Below are 19,898 nucleotides of genomic sequence, written 5' to 3'. Positions count from 1 at the left end.
TTCTTGTCCCTGGAACCAGCTACCCACCCTGCCCACACACCAGGCATGGTGAGAAGAGAAGGAGGAGGCCCAGCCAGCAAGTCCAGAGCAGTTTTAATGGGGGTGGAGGCTGTACAAAGGGCAGGGCCCACTGAAGCGGGGAAAGCCAGGCCGTGCTGCTCCCGGCCCAGGTATGGGGCCTTGGCATGGACGCCCTTCCTCCACCTCAGCAAGAGAGAGGGTGAGCCCTTGGGGAGGAAGGAGGGGAAACCAGCTCAGCCCCAAATCCTGGCCTCTGTCCAAGCCAGGCCCCAGAACGGAGGGGACTGCTGGTGTCAGGGTGGGGGTGGTCTCAGCAGAAAGCAGAAATGGCGTCAGGCCTCTCCCACACGAAAAAAAAGCATCAAAAGTTCAGGGGCGCTAGCCCCTCCCATCCCCGCCCACCCTGTACGAAAAAGTGCAAAACATTATCACAAAAAGGGGCTCTCGGAGGTGCCCCTAGCCTAGGCTCCTGAGGCCCAGGCCCCAGCCCTGCCCTGCCCCGGACACCGCGTCCGGCGCGGTTGGGCCCTAGGCCGGGAGGCCCTCGTGGGTGGCCCGAGGCCGGCCCGGGCTCAGGCAGGGCCATGTCATCCTGCAGGTGCCCAGCAGGCACCCCCCACCCGGACCCTCATCTCAGGGCTTCCGTCGCCCACTGCCTGCCCCTGGCCGAGGCTCTGAGCTGTGACGCTGAGCCCGGGGCTGGCTGGAGGGTTTGGGCTGCAGGGAGGGACTGGAGTGAGAAGGAGGGATTCCGTCCTCCGTGCTCCCGGCTTGGGCCAGTGCTGCCTCCACTGCATCCAGCTCCTCGCTGCCTGCCTTCAGCTTGACCCGAAGCAGTGCTGCGTAGGTGCCGTAGCGGGATTTCTAGGCAGAGGGGCAGGGGCCATGAGAGCCTGTTCTCTGCCCTCTGCCCACCCCACCATCTGGAACTGGGAGGGCCGCCAGCAGGGTAGGAGATGGCAGGGTCCCACCCAGGGCTGTGAGATGGTCCCCTGCAGGCTGGTGCCCTCTCTGGCCTCTCTTGGGACCATCGTCTGTAACCGAATGTGTCTGGAGCCTTTACTAGAGCTGGGGAAATGGAGCGCTTGGCACACACACCTCACTTCAGACCCCAGTGGGTGTGGGGTATTATCCTTTTTACACAGAGGAGGAAACTGAGGCTCAGATTAAGCAACCTGACCAAGGACCTCCGCCCGTTCCACTCTTAGAGTCCATGCCCGTCACCCTAGTATGGCCTGTGTGTGTGGACAGAGGTGCAGGCTGGGAGGCTCACCTCAAACTCCAGGTAGGCCTCCTTCTGCCGCTGCTCTTCAGCCTCCTTGCCCCGGCCCTTCTTGCCCAGCTGGGTGGCCCGGTGCTCCCGAAGCTCGTTTGCCATGGCCTTCAGCTTGGCCTCGTGGGTCCGCACCTGCTCCTCCTAGTGGCCAAGGGGAGGCATGGTCAGGGTCACTGCCCTAGACGGTGCCTCTGTGCAGATTTTTAAAAAGATGCCCCTTCCATCTTTGGACGAACAAAACACTCTGTCTGGGTTCCCAGCTGGCAAATGGGACCCAGTGGGGGCTGGATCTCACTCCTGTGGCCAGCATCCTGGTGCAAGGAACATCTCCATGATCATATACAGCAGCCTTGGGTGCAGTGGGCCTGAGCCTAACCCCCAATCCCACTGGCACCAGGTGGATCGAGCTGGGGCTACCTGGGAGAGGCGGGTGGCAGCGCTGGGTAGGAGAGGGCGGCTGAACTTCTTTTGGGAGCTCACAGCAGCTGGGAAGGGGGGTGCAGAGAACATAGCGGCCACCACATTGATGCGGGTGATCCAGGACTGCATCTGCTCCAGGCTCCTGGGGAGACAGCACAGCCCCTTGGGACCTGGGCCCAGGGTTTCTGTCCCAGGATGCCAGTCCTGGCTCAGGTGTAGCCTGAGAAGGAATGAAGAAATCCAGGGACAGGAAGGGGAGTAGGATGGGAGCTGGGGAAGGGGTCCGGGATGAGCAGGAGAAGGGCACTCACGGGGCCTGGAAGAGGAAGACCCGCCAGTCGGCCGTGCGCAGGTAGAAGACGTGGGGCCTCTTGCTGTAGTCACTGGCACGAGTGGCCAGGGCATGGTGGATGCTGATGGCATTCTTGAGCTCCACCTCTGAAAGGGCCTTCCCAGGCTTGTACTCCTCCTGCAGGGGTGCCCATCTTGTCCTGGCTCCAAATGCAGCCTGGCCTAGCCCCTCCTATTCCTACCCACCACCACCTCGACCCACTAGCCAACTCAGTCCCAGCCCCGGCCCCTTGGCCTGGCCCCACACCTTCTGCAGGTAGAGGATCATGCCTTTGAGGATCCCGTGGAAGCTCTTCCAGCCCCGCTTGCCCCGAGGTGCTGCAGGGAAAGACAGGTCAGGGGGCCCTGGAACAGGCCCACTCCCATCCATCCCCCAGACCCCCCCACTGGGCCACATACTCTTCCTGCAGTCAGGGTCTGCGTGCACCTTTCGCACCAGGGCCCCGTGCTTGTAGACGGCAGCCCCGGGCTCGGGAGTCAGATCCAGGAAAGGGCTGGAGCCGCTGCCACTGCCCGCGCTGATCCGCTTGATGACCTTGGGGTTGGGGTCGGCCAACTCAGACAGAGAGCGTCTCAGCTCCTCCTCGTCTCTGCAGGTGTGATCACCTCAGAGGGGGCTGGCCGTGGAGCCACGACCCCCCTTCAGTTCAGGCCTCTGCCCATCCTGGAAAGCTTCCCCAAAGGTTTAGGGGGCTCAACCTGAGGGTCCTGCCACATCTCCCACTTCAGATCAGGCCTCCTCGACATGTAGCTGTGCCCCCTCAGAACAGGGCACTTCGAGACAGCATGTATCTTCCCTCAGAGCGCCCCGGCCTAGAGCCACCACTGTCCCCACCTCCCAGGAATAGGCCAGCACTATACTCTTCATGCTGCACACTGCAGCCCTCACACTCCTCTCTGCCAGGACAACACCGGGGCCGCCTCTGCTGGTTCAACCACATCCAGCCCCGGGCTTTGCTCATGGCTTGTGGCTAAATGGTCACAGATGGAAGAAGTAGCTTCCTAGTGCCCCCTCCCAATCCCATATATCCTGGGGTCTACAGGCTCGGTCAGATACAAAATTGGATTCTATCTTGTCACTCCCTTGCTCAAGAATCTGCAATAGTTCCCTGTTGCCTCCCATATGGAGCTTTCACTGCATCTCCTGCAACACTGTTTTTCTCCGTCTCGGCCAGGCCTGCTTCCATTGGTCCTCCACCCCACACTCATTTCAGCCACCACACCTTTGCCTCACCCCAAATTCCAACTTTGCCTTTTCTCTTCCCAAATGCTGCCCCAAATTCATGACCTGCCTCAGTCTCAACCCTCCAAAAGCTTTCCCTGATCCCCCCGGCACCCTAATCCTGAGCTGCACCTCCCTGATCTCCAATGACTGGGAACTCCCAGCTAACTGGGCAGTGAGGAAGTCTCGGTGGATACCAGCAAATATGAGTGATCTATGAACCATGAAGATAAGGGCTCTAACCTCAGACTGGGGGCCCCAAGGCCCAAACTGGATTTTTTCCCTTAGACTAGGCTCTTCCAAGACTTACTATGAGTCTCTCTGTTTCTATTGGGGGCTGCCAAGAACAGACAGCATGGTTACTTGTTTTGTTCTATGACATCTGGGCTCCCTAGGGCCTGAGAGGGCCTCTTGTGCTGCTGGTCAGGGCCTTGCTTCCAGAGGCTTCTGCTTCCTCACCATAGTTGCCAGGGTAGCCCCCCCTTTGATGTTTCAGCACCTCTCCTCCCACCCCAACCCACTTGTCATAACAACCCAGCTAGAGACAAGATACAGAACCCCAAATCCAGGCAGACATCTCCAAAGAAGGAAGCGAGACAGCCTCACTGCCTCTCATGGCCTCTCACTTCCCTCCTCTGCCCCCGCCAGGGCTCCCTGCAGCTCTCTTGGCCTCCCCAGGCAGTCCCTTCCCCATGCCCCGTCCTAGCCCCACCACGCAGCCCCGGGACTCACATGGCCCACTGCAGTTTCTCATTCTTGATGGAGCTGTACAAGGCCTGGGGGGTGGGGGAACAAATCAGGGGATATGGGTCAGTACCCCAGTGTCAGAGCTTAGAGACGTTCCTTCTAACTTGGGAGATGAGCCAGAATGAAGGGGAAGGGGCAGCAAGATATAGTGACCAAGAACACAGGCTCCGGAATGGAGACCCAGGCCCAGCTGCACCACCTGAGCTGCATGACTTTGGGCAAGTATCCATGGAGAGGAACAAACGTAGTAACACGTGGGCACAGGCAGTTAGCACAGGGCATCCCGGCATAAGGCTGACGCACAGTAAATGGTTGTTGCTATTATTATCTTTATTGTTGTTAAGGGGCTGTCCTGCTCAGATCCTGGGCGGGAGAAGCACAGCCCTGGAGGGAATGGGGAAAAGCAGCCCAAGAATTTCCCCTTCCCCAAACCATGCACTCTGGCCTGTTTCCACAGGATGAGCCCACACATAGTATATGGGGAAACTGAGGCCCCAGAATAGGGGACTTGCCCTCTTAGCACCTTCCTTCACAAATAGAGAACACACTGTCATAGCTCCCACCACCAGACAAGCTGAGGCCTCCCCCTAACCCTGACAGCCCCATCAAGCCAAATGTCAGGGTGGTCCAGCATCCTGCCCACATGCACACTTTGTCACCGGGGAGTGAACACTCATCTAAATGCAGTAGTTTTAGCTTCCAATCCCTGCACAGCCCAAACTCTGTGCAATGTGAACCAGCTACTTCCCCTCTGTGCAGTTGGCCTGAGGACATTTGGGGGTCCTGGAGTGGTCAGAAAAGAGAATAGGCTTCAGGAGTGGCATAGGAAATCCCTCTACCCCAGAATTGCCTGGAACATGGGTCCACGCCAGTACCTCCAGCTGTGGGGGTACTTCCGTCAGCACGTCCGTGAGTGGGTGTGTCCCCAGCATGTGCATATTGGGCTAAGTGTGTGGCGTGTGATGCTGCCTGCATGTGAGCTGGGTGCAGTGGTGACGTCGGCACCTTCCCTGTGATGGGACACAGCCTTCCCTTCACTCCTCCCAACAAACCACAGTCTGACTCTCTCACTGCCCACAGCCATGCTCAGCCACAAGGCAAACCAGGCATCCCACCTGGGCACCCCGTTCACACCCTGTCTGGGGATGGGTGTACCCCACAGCCTCCAACCCTACCCCCACCGCCCCCAGCACAACAAAAGCAAATCAACACATAGACCTTACAGCATACACCCAGCCGAAACCCAGCATGGCTCAGACCCTTAACCCTCACTCCCCAACTGTCTGGCCAGAAGGCTGAAGTGGTCACCAAGATCCAACCTGCAATCCTTGCCTCCAGACTTCCAGTTCATCCCCTGCCCTGTCTCAGGACCCCCTTCAGCCACCACCACACCTCCTTCGAAGGCCCTGAACCCCATCGGTGGGCCCCAAGTCATATTCAATCTAGAAAACGCTCTTCGGTTTGTAAGGCCCACCTTGGTCCCAGGGTCGTGCCCTCCCTGTCCCCCAGCCCTTGCCCACCTCTGGCTACCCATGATCTCTCTCCCTACCAGGCTTCGCCCTCGATTCGCGCCGCCCTCAGTGCCTCCCTCAAGCCGCCCCCTCCGTCGGTCCCCAGCCTGGCGTGGGCCGCGGCCCCAACGCCCTCACCGCCTTTTTCTTCTTGCGGCTCTGCAGGCGGCTGACCACCAGGTCGGTGTAGAGCACGGGCTTGAGGCTGCGCGAGCGCTGCGGCCAGCCGTAGCACAGGGTCTCCGCGCCGCGGTGGGTGCGCCCGTAGCGCACGGAGCACAGCGAGCGCGAGCGCAGCCGCCCGGCGCTGCTGTGGATGCTGTTGACGCCGATCATGCTGGCCCGGCCGGCGCGCCGAGGCCCCCGGCCATGCCCCCGCCCGCCCTCGGCCCCCGGGCCGCCCGGACGGCCCGCGGACAGCTCCCCCGACAGCCAGCGCGAGCGGCGCGGCCCGGCCCTAGCCGGCCCGGCTCTCACGGACGCACGGAGTGCGCGGCGGCGGCGGCGCTGTCTGCTCTGCGGCTCGGCGAGAGCGGGAGCGGGGCGCCGACGGGAAGGGGAGGGCGAGGGCTGGGGGCGGGGACCGCATGAAATGGAGGCTCCCGACCGCGAAGGGGGCCCTCCCCACGCGGCCACGGGGAGGAGCCTGGGGAGGCCAGCGTGGGTGGCAGCTCCAGGGAGGCTGGGAGCGCCAGGAGCCGCTAGGCCCGGGGCTGTGACGTTGGGCGGACCCGGCAGGGTCTGGAACTCCCTTCTGGCTTGTCTGGGTTGGGGTGGTAGAAGGGGAGAGGTCGGACTGCCTCCCTGCGGCCCTTTTCCACTGAGCCAGGAGCCTCGAGAGAGGATGGAGGCAGCCAAGGAACAGCCCCGGCCTCATCCAGCTCACCCGCAGATACCCCCATATATAGATCCTAACTCACATAACACACCCTGGTTCAGACATACACCCCAACCAACCAGAGGTACCAGTTCATAGTCACCCCAACTCAGAGACACTACCCATTCAGATGGCCACTTCAAAACTTACAATCTTTAGCTCACAAACATACACCCCCTACTCACAGGCATATGGCATACCTCAGACACGGCCAATTCGAAGATGTACACCCCACCACACATAAACACCCAGCCTACACCCCAACTCAGACACACGCTCTAAATCGTAAGCCCTAAAGCACAAACACAAAGCCATACAAACCCTTGATTCACAATGCCGGGGCACACAGACACAACTGAACTCAAACACACACCCCGCTCACCATGGATGTTCCCGCTCAGATACACCTCAATTCAGTAGCCCAGCACCCCAGGCTCACAGACACGCCCTGGGACACTCCTGTGCTGTTACATGTATGTAGTGGCACAGAGACACCTTCGTCCAAGCCTGGGGGTTTCTTCTAGTGAGTCCAAGCCTCTCTGGATAAACTACCACCAGATCAGGGAGAGGACTGAACCCACTGGACAAGCCACCCCTTGTCCTCCCACCGGCCCCAGCCCCTGTGGTATCTGGGCCCTCAGATGTGAGCCATGGAGCTGGCTCCTGGGAGCATGGCCTGCTCACAAGGAAGCCACAAAGCAGTTTTCCAGCCCCAGCTTTGCGCTAACTCAAGTCAGACCTTAGAAAAGTTTAGTCCCTCTCAGGCCCCTCTCCCTGTGGGTCCCTCCAGTTCAGCAACACCAGGAGGGTCTTTTTGGCTGTCCATACTGCGGGGCAGCAGTGTGGCGTGTTCCCCACCCAATCCCGGGCCCGTGCAGGGACTCCCGCACCTCCCGCTTTCCACCTCAGCTCACACTGGAGGAGGGGAACTGACGAAGGCAAATACAGGGGGCCGTGCCGCCTGCTTGCGTGTTTTCCCGAGCCGGGTCCCCTCCCCCGCCACGCCAGCCGCGACCGCACGCGTGTGCGCATGTTCCGGGAGAGCCTGAGCGTGGGGCCAGGGAAGGGGGCGGTCCCCAGGCTGAATCACTAGAGCCCAGGCTCCCGCGGCAGGAGCCTGGGCCGACAAGCCACAGCCCTGCCCTCCCTCCGACTCCGGACTCTGTCGCCAACTGGGTACTCCATCCTTCCCCTCCAGCAACTTCTACCCTGCCCCGCCCCCCACCTTGAGCAGCTCCCTGGGGAAGTCGCCGCCATCGTTGAGGCCCTCCAAGTTCCCGATGAAGTCCCCGCAGGTCATGCGCTTCCCGATGTTCTAAGGGAGGGAACAGACGCCTGTGAGTTTGAAGGGCCCTCTGCCTCCCAGGTCCTGCATGTCTAGCCAGGGGTTTTTCGGGCTCCTGCCCGCCCACCTCCCACTCACGTGGCCGTGGAGATCGGTGTTGAGCAGCATGAGCGCACAGGTCAGCGTATGGGCGCCGTCTAAAGGAGAGCTGACTTTCAGCCTTGGCTGCCTCCCCGGGACCCTTCCCACAGTCATCTCTCCCAACCTCCTAGTTCATCCCCACTCACTTTGGCTGGCAACCACACCCTCCTACCTTCTGAATCCCGTTAGTGAACCCTCCCCACAAAGAGCTCCTCTTCCAGCAGATCCCTTGGCAAGGACCTCTTCCTCTTCTCAGGACCTGTCCCTGGCTCCCTCAGGAACTGAGGGCTGCCCCACTACTGCTCCCTTGCCTCTAAGCCTGGACCACAAGGAAGTGAACTGCAGCACAGTCCTGTAGACCATCGCAGCCAAACAGAATCCCCACTCCAGCCAAGCACTAGCCTGCACAGGTATACACACTCCTGCCTCTTCACAACACATTCAACCCTAGCAATACGCCTGCCCACATGTATAGTTCCACATCCATGTAGCCATGCCAGTACTGTCTGTGCACATGCAAGTTCACATGCCTGCACACATGTACATCCATTCCCTGTGCCTATGCACACACAGTGCCCAGACCATTTTGCCATGGCCAGCTAAGGACACCCCTGTTCTCGGAATTCCTCACCCTCTGAGGACAGGGCTTCAGGATTGCACTGGAAGTATCGCTGGGAGAAGTGGGCTAGCACACGTTCTCGTTCCTGGGTCTCACCCATTAGGGCCAGCTCCTTCAGAAACACCCTGGGGAAGGGGCAAGAGAAGGTTGCCTAGTACCAGGAGTTTCTGGCCTGTCTCTGGGGTGACAGGTGGCTTTGTGAGTAGAGCAGCTGGGGTAGGAAGGGGAGGAGAGAAGGGGGATGAGGGTATGCCCCTTGACCCTTCACCTACCACCCCTACCCAAGGTCGCTTTACCAGGCAGCTCTGGCCCTTGGCCATCCCCAGCCAGCTTGGGAAGGGTGATGTCAGAGCAGCTTGGGGGAAACAGAGGGGCTCAGAGGAGGCATCCTGAGGCCCTAACACAAAGCCTGGAGAGTGGGGGCTGTCCTTCAAGGGGTCAATACCCACCTGAGAGCTTGGTCCAGAGTCATGCCCGTGAAGACAAAGAACTTGAGGTACTCCCCAGCCACCAGTTTGCTGAAATCATTGCTGTGGGCAGGACAGAGAGACAGGTAGGGTCTCAGGGGGAAGTGCAGGGGGTCAGGTGGGGATTACCTAGTGACCTGGGGAATTAGATGGAGAGCTGCCTTCAGGATACATTCCCTCTGCCCCTCTCCCCAGTCCCAGCCTGGCTTTACTTCTTGCCCAGGTGCCGGGCTACATCGGCCTTCCTGAAGCCATCTAGTCGATACAGCCTCTTGGCCAGGCGCTGTGCAGCCTCCAGGTCCGCTTTCTGCCCATTGGACAAGGTGTCTGTGCTTCCCAGGGCCAGCCGCTCTGTGCTGTCCAGCTCTGAGTCTGAGTCAGACACCAGCTGGTTCAGGGGTGGTTCACTGCCAGGGTAGAACACCAGCTCAGGCTGGGGCAGGGTCCTTAAGGGCCATCCAGACCCTCCTTCTGCCTCCAGGCCCAGAAGATGGAGAAGGGGCAGGAGTGGAGGGACATGGGGGAAACAGTCCTCTTTTTTCCAGGGAAGATTAGATTCTCTCCATCAGCCTACTCCATCATTACCGACTCTCTATGGAAGTCCTGCCTCAAATCTAACCCATATGCATCTTGCTACTGTGGGAGTTCTGGCTGCTTCCCCAAGCTCCCAGGGGCCTACATTTGCTATAAGATAGATTCTCTGTCCCCACCCTGGCCATACACAGAATATAGTCCTTTGTCTCTGAGACTATGGACAAAGATGGAATAGATAGGCTGCCATGGAGGAACTGTGGAGGGCCAGGGAAAGATTTGAGGGCAGCAGCAGTGACACTGCTCCCAAGGCTTTCCCCCACCTGCCTTTTAGGGAAAGGAGCCTCTCCTTGGTGATCCCCCTCTACCTACACAGAAGCAGGCTCTGGACTTAGGGGGCAAAGGGTCAGGGTGCATACCCCCATCCCTTTCTCTCCTCCCCTTTCCTACCCCAGCTGCTTTACTCGCAAAGCCACCTGTCACCCCAGAGACAGAGGCCGGAAACTCCTGGTTGCTAGGCAACCCTGTCTCCCTGGCCACCCCCTCCTGTTGCCATGGCTTCCATGACTGAGAGGGTAGCTGGCAGAGGGGAGAGCAGAAAGGTTAGACTGTGAAAGGACTTCCTGGAGCTGGGCGAGAGATGCCTGATTGGGCAGGGGCGACATGGGAGGGAGGCAGTGGGAGAGCCTAGTAGCTACATCTTTGGTGAAGCCTCCAGGCTGGGTGGAGGTAAGGTTATAAGAATTCTGAGCAGGCTAAAGACTCTGTCAAGGGAAGAAAGGGTCCTCCAGGAGAGGAAGAAGGGTGTTCTCCAGGGATCCTTCAGTGCTGAATCCTGCTTTCTCAAGCCACCAGACTTGAGACCAAGAGGGGTGCTTTGAGGGACTCCCCCTCACAGCTAATGGCAGTCATCCTCCAAATGGGAAAATAAGATCTTCATCCCCTAACCATCCTACTCCAGGGTCAAGATTATAAACTAATCCTCACACTCAGGATCTGTCCCTTACAGCAACTGTTTCTGGAGCCCTGGGGGCCTCAAGTCTGAGGGACAAAAGAAATTACTTACCTGCCAAGGGGTGCTGCCCCCAGCCCAAGGCTGTCCTCTGAGTGGCAGGGACTAGGGGGCTCCCTCCCTGGGGCCAGCTTGGCTCTGGCCTCTGCCTCCTCCTCCTCCCCTCTCTGTGTCCAAGGACCATCAGCAGCAGAGCTGGTACCAGAATCTGGTTCAACAGGGGCAAGTGGAGCGGGAGCTGGTGGGTCGGGCCGGGGGGCAGGGGGTTGGGGAGGCAGCTCAAAGGTAAAGAAGGGGCTCTGGGTTGGGCCAGGTGAGGCTAGGGCCTCCAGCGAGGCGAGGCTGGTATAGGAGGTGCCTTTGGCCCGGTGTGACTCCAGGATGGCTTCAAACACACAACTGAAAGAGTCAGGCCCATCAGCCGAGGGGCTGGTCCCAGGTAGAAAGGGCACAGGCGACTTGAGAGGCATCCGGCTCCCTGGCCTGCAGGGGCAGGGAGAATCTCTGATTAGGGGCCCAGATCACAGGACTTGGGCAGGATTTCACTGAACTCTCACACTGTCTCTGCTAAGGGATTATCATGCCCTTTCCACTGGCTCCAGCCCACTAACAAAAAAGAGCCTTTAGGGTAGGGGGCCTAAGCTATTCAGTGCCCCCTGGGGCCCACCAGCCCTACCAGTCCTCAGCACCCAGTCCCCTCCCCTCTGCCTCCCTCCCTGCTAATCTCCCTTTCTCCTCCTTTTCCCTGATCCGCTTCCCTCCTGCCATCCCATTTCTATTTCTGGCAACATCTTAGGAGAAGATGAGGCTCCAAGCGACACTGGGGTGTGAGACGGAAAGGAATGTCCCCACACTCCCCACTCTCCCACCAGGATCCGGGATCCAGACTGATGTACTTGTGTTCCTGGGCTTGACTGTGGCCTCTGGCCTCTCACTCCACTCTGCCCCCGCTCTGCTAGAACCCCTGGCCTCTTTGCTCCCCACATTCCCAGTGTTCTGCCAGGTCTCAGGCCTCTGTCTAGAATCTCCTGCTACACACACTGCCCCGTCAGCCCCATCCCCATCTCTATCCCAGGCCCTTTGACCCCAGCTCTGCCTGTGGGCCAGTGGGAAGGAGCAAGTCGCTTTCCTCTCCCACTCCCCCACTCACCGGGCCCCTTCAGAGACCTCAAACACCTCGTCGTCCACATCTTCTTCCCCGCCTGCCTCATCCTCGTCCTCATCCTCATTGCCACTGCCGAGGCTGGGATGAGGGCCAGGGCATGGGCTGGGCCGGGGGGCAGGTGGGTGGGCAGTGCCTGGTGGGCCCTCAGAGCTGGGCTGACTTTCGATGGCCGAGTCGGCCTCCTCCCGCTCAGCCAGCACCTCATCGATGTCAGTCTCGCGGTAGCACCTCAGGGGCACCGTGTCCAGGTCTGTCTCAGAGTACTTGGCCGCTCGCCCCACAGCCACCCCAGAGCCCTGCCTTGAGCCCACCCCAGGTGGAGATGGGGGGGCCTGCTCTGGGGGCTTAGCACCTGTAGTATGTACATAGGCATCCAGGTCAGGAGGTTAGCCATGTCAGCTCCCTGTCCTAATCCCGTTCTAGGAGCTCTGCCCACTGCCTCATATTGGCAGGAAGTTCTCTCACTGTCTCATCACCATTCCTCCTGCTACAAACTTAGCTTGTTCCTGGTGCCAGTGGAGCTCATTTTAAATCAAGTTCTTGTCAAATGGCTTTGAGGAACCAGGGGAGCCAGGCTTTTTCTTTTCTTTTTTTATTATTATTATTATTTTTTGAGACAGGGTCTCACTGTGTCACCCACGCTGAAGTGCAGTGGCGCACTCATAACTTACTGCAGCCTTGACCTCCTGGACTCAAGGGATTGTCCCATCCAACCTCCCCAGTAGCTGGGACTATAGATGTATACCACTACCACCAGCTAATTAAAATTTTTGTAGAGTCTTGCTCTGTTTCCCAGGCTTGTCTTGGACTCCTGGCTTCAAGCAATCCTCCTGCTTTGGCCTCCCAAAATGCTGGGATCACTGAGACTGATGAGCCTCTTTTCTACTCCCTGGAATGCCCCCCAATATCCTGCCATCCCACCCTCCATTTTTCAGCTTCCTCCAGATGCCCCGCCCATTCCCTATCCTCCAACCTCCCGTGATAGCACAAATGGAAAGAATGAGGCCTGGGGAGGCACTGGCTGGCTCAAGAGCCAATTCCAAGGATTGGCGGAATTTTGAAGGAGGGCTCCCTACCAAGCCTCAGCCGCTGTGTGGAAGGCCCTGCCCTGTTCTCTTTGCCTCAGTCCCAGGCCTTACCTGAGCTGGGGGGGTCCAAGGAGCCATAGAAGAATTCCCATTTGGCTCGAGCGATTCTCTGGGCATGAGAGGAAACTTCCCGGGGGGAGGACCAGGTATCCCCCTGAGCCAAGGAGGGAAACATAGGCACCCAGAGATAAAGCCAGACATACAAGGATGCAAGAATATGGGACAGAAACAGAAATTAAAGCATGCAGGGACAGAGATGGAGGTGCAGAAACACAGAGACAAACAGGGCAAGAAAGAGGCAGATTTAGGACAGATTAAAGGATTCAGAGTGACCAGCAGACAAGTCTGTGTCTGACAGGGGGCCAAACCTTGACCCTTCACTGGGGGCTGGGGGAGCCCAGGGGAAGTTGCATACCTGGTTGAGGAATCCAGTGTCAGCAGGTCCTCTGAAGAGTGTGGCCAGGCTCTCAGGGGGGCCCCCCAGCCCATTGGGGAGAGAGGAGTAAAGGCCATCTGCTCCAACCTGGGGTGGGGCTGGCGGCCCATGTATAAGGTTCCGGCTGCCAGCTAGGGTCGAGCCTCCTCTGGCTGGGAGTGGGTCTGATGTGGATGCTTCCAGCCGTAACTTCCGGTTGGAGCCAGGCCCAAGGGCTGGGGTGGGCCTGGGAGGAGAAACCCCACCCAGATCCCAGCTCCGACTCAAGCCCCCGGGAGCAGGTAGCCCATTCAGTGGCCTCACGCTGGCCTTCTCCACAAAGCGGAAGATGACCACAGAGCTCTGGGCCCCGGGTGGGGGCTGCCCAGTGGGTGAAGAGGGTGCCCAGGGTGAGGGAGCAACATGGGGTGAGGGAGGGCCACGCAGAGGTGTACAGGGTGCTGTCACACGTCCCAGGTCCCGGCCTCGAGGACCTGGACCTGCCACTCGCCGTAGCAAGGAGCCTGTGCTGCCATACATGCTGGCTGGGGGACTCTGGGGCACCGGGCCTTCGGGGAGCCAGCGGCGTGGGCATCGTGGTGGGGAGATGGCACAGTCGCCTTCCGAGCAGAAGCGCATGGCACCCTGGGCCATGCTGGGGCCGGGGGTCAGGCTGGGGGGGCAGGGATGGCGAGGCCAGGCGGGGAGTAAGGGGGCTGCATGCTCTTCAGACAGGCCTGTAAGAGAGGAAGGGAAGCATGGGGTGAACTGCCAAGGAGTTAGATGGACAGGACAGCAGAGATAGGGAAGAGAAAGTTGGCTGCAGCCTCTGAGTACCAGGGACCTAGCTCACCCTGGGAATATGGGATCAATGATCCCACGCCTGGGGGCTACTTCCATAGAGGCCTGAGGAGAAAACAGTTATACACCCGGTGGGCCCCTGGCTCCTTTCCTTCTGCCTGGGGCCCTGAGCATCACCCTGGGAGGAGAGAGGAAGCAACTTCAGAAGTTGAATGGGCCTGGAGTTCTTATGGTACTTTGGAGCTACTGCTGGTATGGGGGAAGTTGGTACCCCACCCTCTGGAGCAAGGGTGTCAGCCAGCTGTCACCATCATACAGCCCTGTGACCCCTATAGTCTTTCTTATGGAGGCCCCTCACTCAGGGAAGGGAAACTCAGGCCTTCTGGAAGGAGAGGGAAGAAGACTAGGGGTTATATAGGAATGCTAAAGGGCTGAGAGGCACAGCATGGAGGTAGGGAGAAAGGCCTGAGCAGAGGCTCCTACCCCTGATATATGTATACAGAATGGGAAAGGGACATTCTTTTTTTTTTTTGAGGTAGAGTTTCGCCCCTGCTGCCCAGGCTGGAGTGCAATGGCGCTATCTTAGCTTACTGTAATCTCCACCTCCCGGGTTGAAGTGATTCTCCTGCCTCGGCCTCCTGAATAGCTGGGATTACAGGTATCCGCCACCACACCTGGCTAATTTTTGTATTTTTGGTGGAGATGGAGTTTCACCATGTTGTCCAGGCTGGTTTCAAACTCTTGAACTCAGGGGATCCCCTCGCCTCGGCCTCCCAAAGTGTTGGGATTACAGGCGTGAATCACCACACCCAGTCAGGGACATTCTTTTCTTCATACAGGTACAGACAGGCACACACATACACACACACATGCACACACACATACATAAGGACAACTATATCAGTACACAGTTAAACACATTCATAGGTAACACCCTCTGGCACACACAGACACAGACACACACACACTGCTCAAAGACACACCCTCATGCACTCTCATAGTCATAACAAATTTGTGTGTAATGGAAAGGCACATGCTTGTTTTACACACACACCATCATCAAACAGGAACACACAAAGAGGTACCCAAATATATATCTATAGGCTGTTATTCTCCAGTGCACACAGAGGTCCAGGTGTATCAGACACTCAGAGACCTACTGCTCACAGTCACATACACATACAGAGGTACACTTACACACTCAAGCAGGGACACACACCCTCCCCTCCCCCCACTAGTCACTGGGGTCTCTTGAGGGGAACCTGTACCATATTCCTCATCTCCCTCTCCCCCCAGGGGTATGACAGATCCTGTCCGGGCCAGGAGAGACCATAACCGGGTAAGGGGGCCTCTGGTGGCAGTGCATGGGAGGGACAGAGGTCAGGAGCAGCAACCCTGCCAGGCAGGTTCCGGAAGCTCAATGGGGTCCCAGCGCATACCCGATGCAGCCCCAACTCAACGCCACCTCAGTACTCACCGCTGCTCGCCCAGAGCTGAGACCGAGGAGAGACAGAGGAGAGGCTGGGCCCAGCTCAGCTGTGAAGGAAGCGCGGCTCCCGCTTGCTCCAGGCCCGCCCGCCTCTCAGTCCCTCCCCCTACCCCCTACGCACCGCACAGGCAACGCTAATCCCCCCCAGCCCCCGCCCTCTCCCAGGGCCCGGAGCCCCGGAGGCTGCCAGCCCCCCTTGTCGCTAGGTCCCTGATGGGCTCTCCCGCCAACCTAAGACCCGCCCCAGACCAGGAGGAGGACGCATGAAACCCTTGGTTCTATTCCCCAGACCCTCACGTGCCCCACCCCACTTGTGTCCACGTCTCTCTCGCCCACCGCCCCTCGAGCCACACGTAAGGCCCAGCTGCACACGCGTGTCCCGCCCCGGACCCCACGCGTGTCCCTAGGAGGCTGCCACATGACCTGTTACATGCCACACGCGCTCCCGCCCCCACGAGCACGCGGCCGCGCCAAGCACACGGTATGGGTGTAGACTGGACCCGCCCCCTAAATCCAGGAGACCATCAACTATGGAAAGGAGATCTAGGGAACACCGTCTTGAACCCGCCAGAGGTTTTGAGTCTCGGACCCAGGAGACCCAACCCTAATCACCCTTCCAGGATGCAGCAGAGGAATGTTAAATCAGACTTCAGGAAGAACTTCCTTGCTGCCTGAGTTAGGTGTCGTCACGCCTGCCCAGGTGTAAGAGGTTAGACAGGATGACCTCGGGACTGGAATACGTGAGGGACAGGCAACCCTTGTGCCCTTGGCCAGGGTAGAAGGGGGCCCTGCTATTTTAAGAAAGCGCCGCTGGAGTTACTATGGCAACTACTCTCCTTGGGAGGGCCAGGGCGGGCAGATGGTGACCTCGGAAGGAAGAAGGGGTCTGTTAGGGCAGTCAGGGGGCGCGAGGACGTGAGAGGCGGGGGCGCGCGGGGCTCACCGCGGGGAGGGGCGGCGCGGACTCCGCGTGGTGCTGAAGGGGACAGCGCCAGATTTGTCGAACTGCGCAGGCGCAGAGGTGCGAACAAAGAGGGGAGGGGGACGAGGCGCGCGGCCGGAGGTGATGCGTGCTCTCACGTGGCTCTGTCTTTGCAGGAGTCTGTCCTCCCAGCTATCCCCTCCCCAAGCAGGCTGAGGAAGAGGTAGCAAGCCCTCACCTAACTTGACCCCTTTCTGGTCCTTCCCCCCTGCTAGCTTCTTCCTTCTCGCTGCCTTGCGGGGTGGGGGAACGTGGAATTCTGGGAAAACCAGATGTCTGGATTCTATTCCCGTCTGGCTGGATTCTGGACAAGGCGTTTCCTTTCCAGGGCCTCTGTTTCCCCATCTTTAAAATGGAGTGATAACATAGACCTGTCCACCTTTCAGAGGTGCCCGAAGCCCTGACGAAATAACAGATGAGAAGCAGTTTTCGTTGTGATGAACCACTGAATCGGTTGCACCGAAGGAGCGCCAGACCGTCAGCGGTGCAGTGGCCCTCGCATCCTTCACATTCCCCCACACCCATCCCGTGGATGATGGGGGAAGGCACTACTCTTGGGGTTCCCGTAGCGGATCCTGGGACAGACGTGGGGACGCGGTGAGAGGCAGCCCAGAAGCTGAGTCCAGAGGTCTGGGGCGTCACTGCCCCAGGGTCCGCCCTACAACTAAACCAGACCCTACAACTAAACCCAAGTCCAGCCAAGAAGCACAACCCCTGGCGAGCTGAGCTGAGCTCTCATTCTTCTCAGGACTCTGGACCTTTGGAGGAAATGAAAAGGACCCAGTTGGAAATAATAGTCCTTCTTCGCGCCCCCTACGTCTCTCTCCCGCGGCGGAAACGCAGCCCAAACTGTTCCGAAGTGGAAGAGACTGGATAGCTCTTCACAATTAACCAGGAATGGGAAGTTTGAGCAGGTTTACTTGATGAAGGAAAAATTATAGCCTCGCCCATTCATTCATTATTTCAACAATTACTTATTGAACACCTGCTACGTGGCAGACAGTAAGAGCCTGGATAGTTTCTCCCCATTTTTCAAAGTCGCTAAACGCGACTAGAGGGCAGAGGCGAGGCCGGTAACCTAGGAGTCCTGGCTCCGCCCCCTCCGCCTTTGGCCTTGCCTGCTCCTCCTCCCGTCACCACTTCGCTCAGAGGCGGCTACTGGCCCAAGAGGACGACAGAAGCCAGTCAGTCTCTGATGCCCACCGCATTCTCCAGCTTCGGGCCTGAAGCCCTGTAGCCGAGAAGGCGAGGTCTAATGTTACACCACCGGTCTGTTCCGCCTCCGTTTCGGGGTCCATCCGAAAAGCTTTCAGATCGGATCCTCGGTGAGACGGCACTCGATTGAATCGGTCTGTCTCTACAGGCCAAGGAGGCGGGTTTGGCGCGGCCACTGCAAGGCCAAAGCGAGGAAAGCTTACTGCGCACGCGCAATAGACAGCCGAAGGAGCCACCGATGGAGCCGTCCGGAGGGGAGCAAGAGCCCGGAGCCGTCAGGTACCGAGCACCGGAGGGACCGAAAGAGGGAAGAGGAATCTGAGGGAGGGGAGCCGAGCCGGGGCTGGGGCTGGGGGCCGCTCTTGGGAGCTTGGGCGTAGGGGCATAACGAAGGCGGACTCGCAGGTAATAGTGACCCCGGGACGCCAGTGCCAACGCCCCTTTACTCGCAGGCTCCTGGACCTGCCCTGGGAAGACGTGCTGCTTCCTCACGTCCTGAACCGTGTACCGCTGCGCCAGCTGCTCCGGCTGCAGCGCGTTAGCCGGGCCTTCCGGGCACTGGTACAGCTTCACCTGGCTGGGCTGCGTCGCTTCGACGCCGCGCAGGTGAGCCGGGAGTTGAAGCTCCGCCCCTGCCTGGGTTCCGCCCCGCCTCTAGGCCAGCCCCCAGCCCCACTGTATGCCCTTCCTGACCCCCTTAGGCCGCCGGAGCTGCCCGGGAAGGGATCCACGCAGCAGGGAGTACTCCCAAAGGGCAAATATTGGGTAGCGACTCAGGGAATGTGGGGGTCTCTCCTGGGAGAACAGGCAGCTGCCAGGAAAGAACTCTGGGGCGCATAGGCGGCTGAGGAGTGCGGGACGGGCTGAGAGTTAGGGTGCCTCCCCGCCCGCAGGTGGGTCCGCAGATCCCACGGGCCGCATTGGCCCGGCTGCTGCGGGAAGCCGAGGGGCTGCAGGAGCTGGCGCTGGCGCCATGTCACGAATGGCTGTCAGACGAGGATCTGGTGCCGGTGCTGGCGCGGAACCCGCAGCTGCGGAGTGTGGCGCTGGCCGGCTGCGGGCAACTGAGTCGCCGGGCGCTTGGGGCGCTGGCCGAGGGCTGCCCACGCCTGCAGCGCCTGTCGCTGGCGCACTGTGACTGGGTGGACGGGCTGGCGCTGCGCGGCCTCGCCGACCGCTGCCCGGCCCTGGAGGAGCTGGACCTCACCGCCTGCCGCCAGCTCAAGGACGAGGCCATCGTGTACCTAGCGCAGAGACGCGGCGCTGGCCTTCGCAGCCTCTCGCTGGCCGTCAACGCCAACGTGGGGGACGCCGCGGTTCAAGAGTTGGCTCGGAACTGCCCAGAACTCCAGCACCTTGACCTCACCGGCTGCCTCCGCGTCGGAAGCGACGGTGTCAGGTGCCTGGGCCTGGTGGGGCGGTAGGGTGGGAGGAAGGCAGTCACTTACTTAGCCTCTGAAGGTATGGAGCGGGCTGTAGTTGTTAAAAGGACGGACTGAGGGTTCTGAATCTTCCTGCAAACCACAGAACCCCCATTCTGAACAGAAAAAGCCTCTAGGATTGCCTTCCAGACCCCGTTAGGCCAGAGAGTCCATAGTTTAAAAACTTTTTTGAACCAGTATTTACACATTGGGAGATTTCACACAGAAAGTCGACTTCTGGCTTTTCTTCAACGAGGGGGAAACCTTGCAATCCTAGGCGGAGCTGAGGGGCAGGTTCCCCCTTTAAATGAGACAGGAAGTCTCTGCCTCCCTTGAAGCCAATCCACGCGCCTCCCTTGTGTAGGGACGAAAAAAGTATGCCCCTGCCTCGAGCTGGACGGAGACCGGGATTTTGCCGGAGCTAGTCCGAGGCTGAGTGAGCCCGGGCCCCTACCCTACCCCACCAAGGGTGTGGTGGCCTCGCTAGCCTCACCCTGCTCCTCCTTCAGGACATTGGCCGAGTATTGCCCGGCGCTGCGCTCGCTGCGAGTGCGGCACTGCCACCATGTGGCCGAGTCCAGCCTGAGCCGCTTGCGGAAACGCGGCGTGGACATCGACGTGGAGCCGCCGCTGCACCAGGCCCTGGTGCTGCTGCAGGATATGGCGGGCTTCGCACCTTTTGTCAACCTGCAGGTCTGACCCTGTCAATCGGAGCACAGCTGGACTGTGTGGCTGGGGCCTGACACTGAGCGGTAGGGAAACTGAACTGTGGGGACCTCTGGTGAGAGGCCAGTGACCTGCCCCACCCTGGAGCTTCAAATAAAGAGCTTTTTACCCCCTTT

General features: G+C 59.4%; 2 protein-coding genes across 3 annotated transcripts; one reads left to right on the top strand and one right to left on the bottom strand.

Annotated features, from left to right (window-relative positions):
- Positions 1–76: 76 nt before the first annotated feature.
- PSD (pleckstrin and Sec7 domain containing) lies at positions 77–15,576 on the bottom strand. The gene is made up of 17 exons (XM_012439556.2): positions 15,427–15,576; positions 13,149–13,885; positions 12,785–12,887; positions 11,631–11,997; positions 10,535–10,963; positions 9,150–9,344; positions 8,920–9,000; positions 8,483–8,595; positions 7,849–7,907; positions 7,651–7,740; positions 4,023–4,066; positions 2,468–2,658; positions 2,316–2,386; positions 2,029–2,186; positions 1,715–1,859; positions 1,295–1,438; positions 77–885 (listed from the first exon to the last, which is right to left on the bottom strand). Exons 2-17 carry the CDS (start codon positions 13,800–13,802, stop codon positions 655–657), a joined length of 3,075 nt encoding a protein of 1,024 aa, XP_012294979.2. The 5' UTR covers positions 13,803–13,885; positions 15,427–15,576; the 3' UTR covers positions 77–654.
- A 916-nt stretch (positions 15,577–16,492) lies between these two features.
- FBXL15 (F-box and leucine rich repeat protein 15) lies at positions 16,493–19,895 on the top strand. Of its 2 annotated transcripts, XM_012439557.3 has the most exons (5): positions 16,493–17,689; positions 17,784–17,914; positions 18,088–18,241; positions 18,529–19,034; positions 19,566–19,895. In XM_012439557.3, exons 2-5 carry the CDS (start codon positions 17,874–17,876, stop codon positions 19,753–19,755), a joined length of 891 nt encoding a protein of 296 aa, XP_012294980.1. In that variant the 5' UTR covers positions 16,493–17,689; positions 17,784–17,873; the 3' UTR covers positions 19,756–19,895. The 2 variants fall into 2 exon arrangements, with proteins under 2 accessions (XP_012294980.1, XP_021528661.1); XM_021672986.2 differs by having other exon boundaries at positions 16,493–17,914.
- Positions 19,896–19,898: the final 3 nt, after the last annotated feature.

This window comes from Aotus nancymaae, unplaced genomic scaffold, assembly GCF_030222135.1.
Source record: "Aotus nancymaae isolate 86718 unplaced genomic scaffold, 86718_ANA_hifiasm-v0.15.2.pri h1tg000010l, whole genome shotgun sequence".
Taxonomy (NCBI): domain Eukaryota; kingdom Metazoa; phylum Chordata; class Mammalia; order Primates; family Aotidae; genus Aotus; species Aotus nancymaae.
Note: the sequence above shows the minus strand (reverse complement) of the source record. Positions and strands in the feature narration are given on the sequence as shown.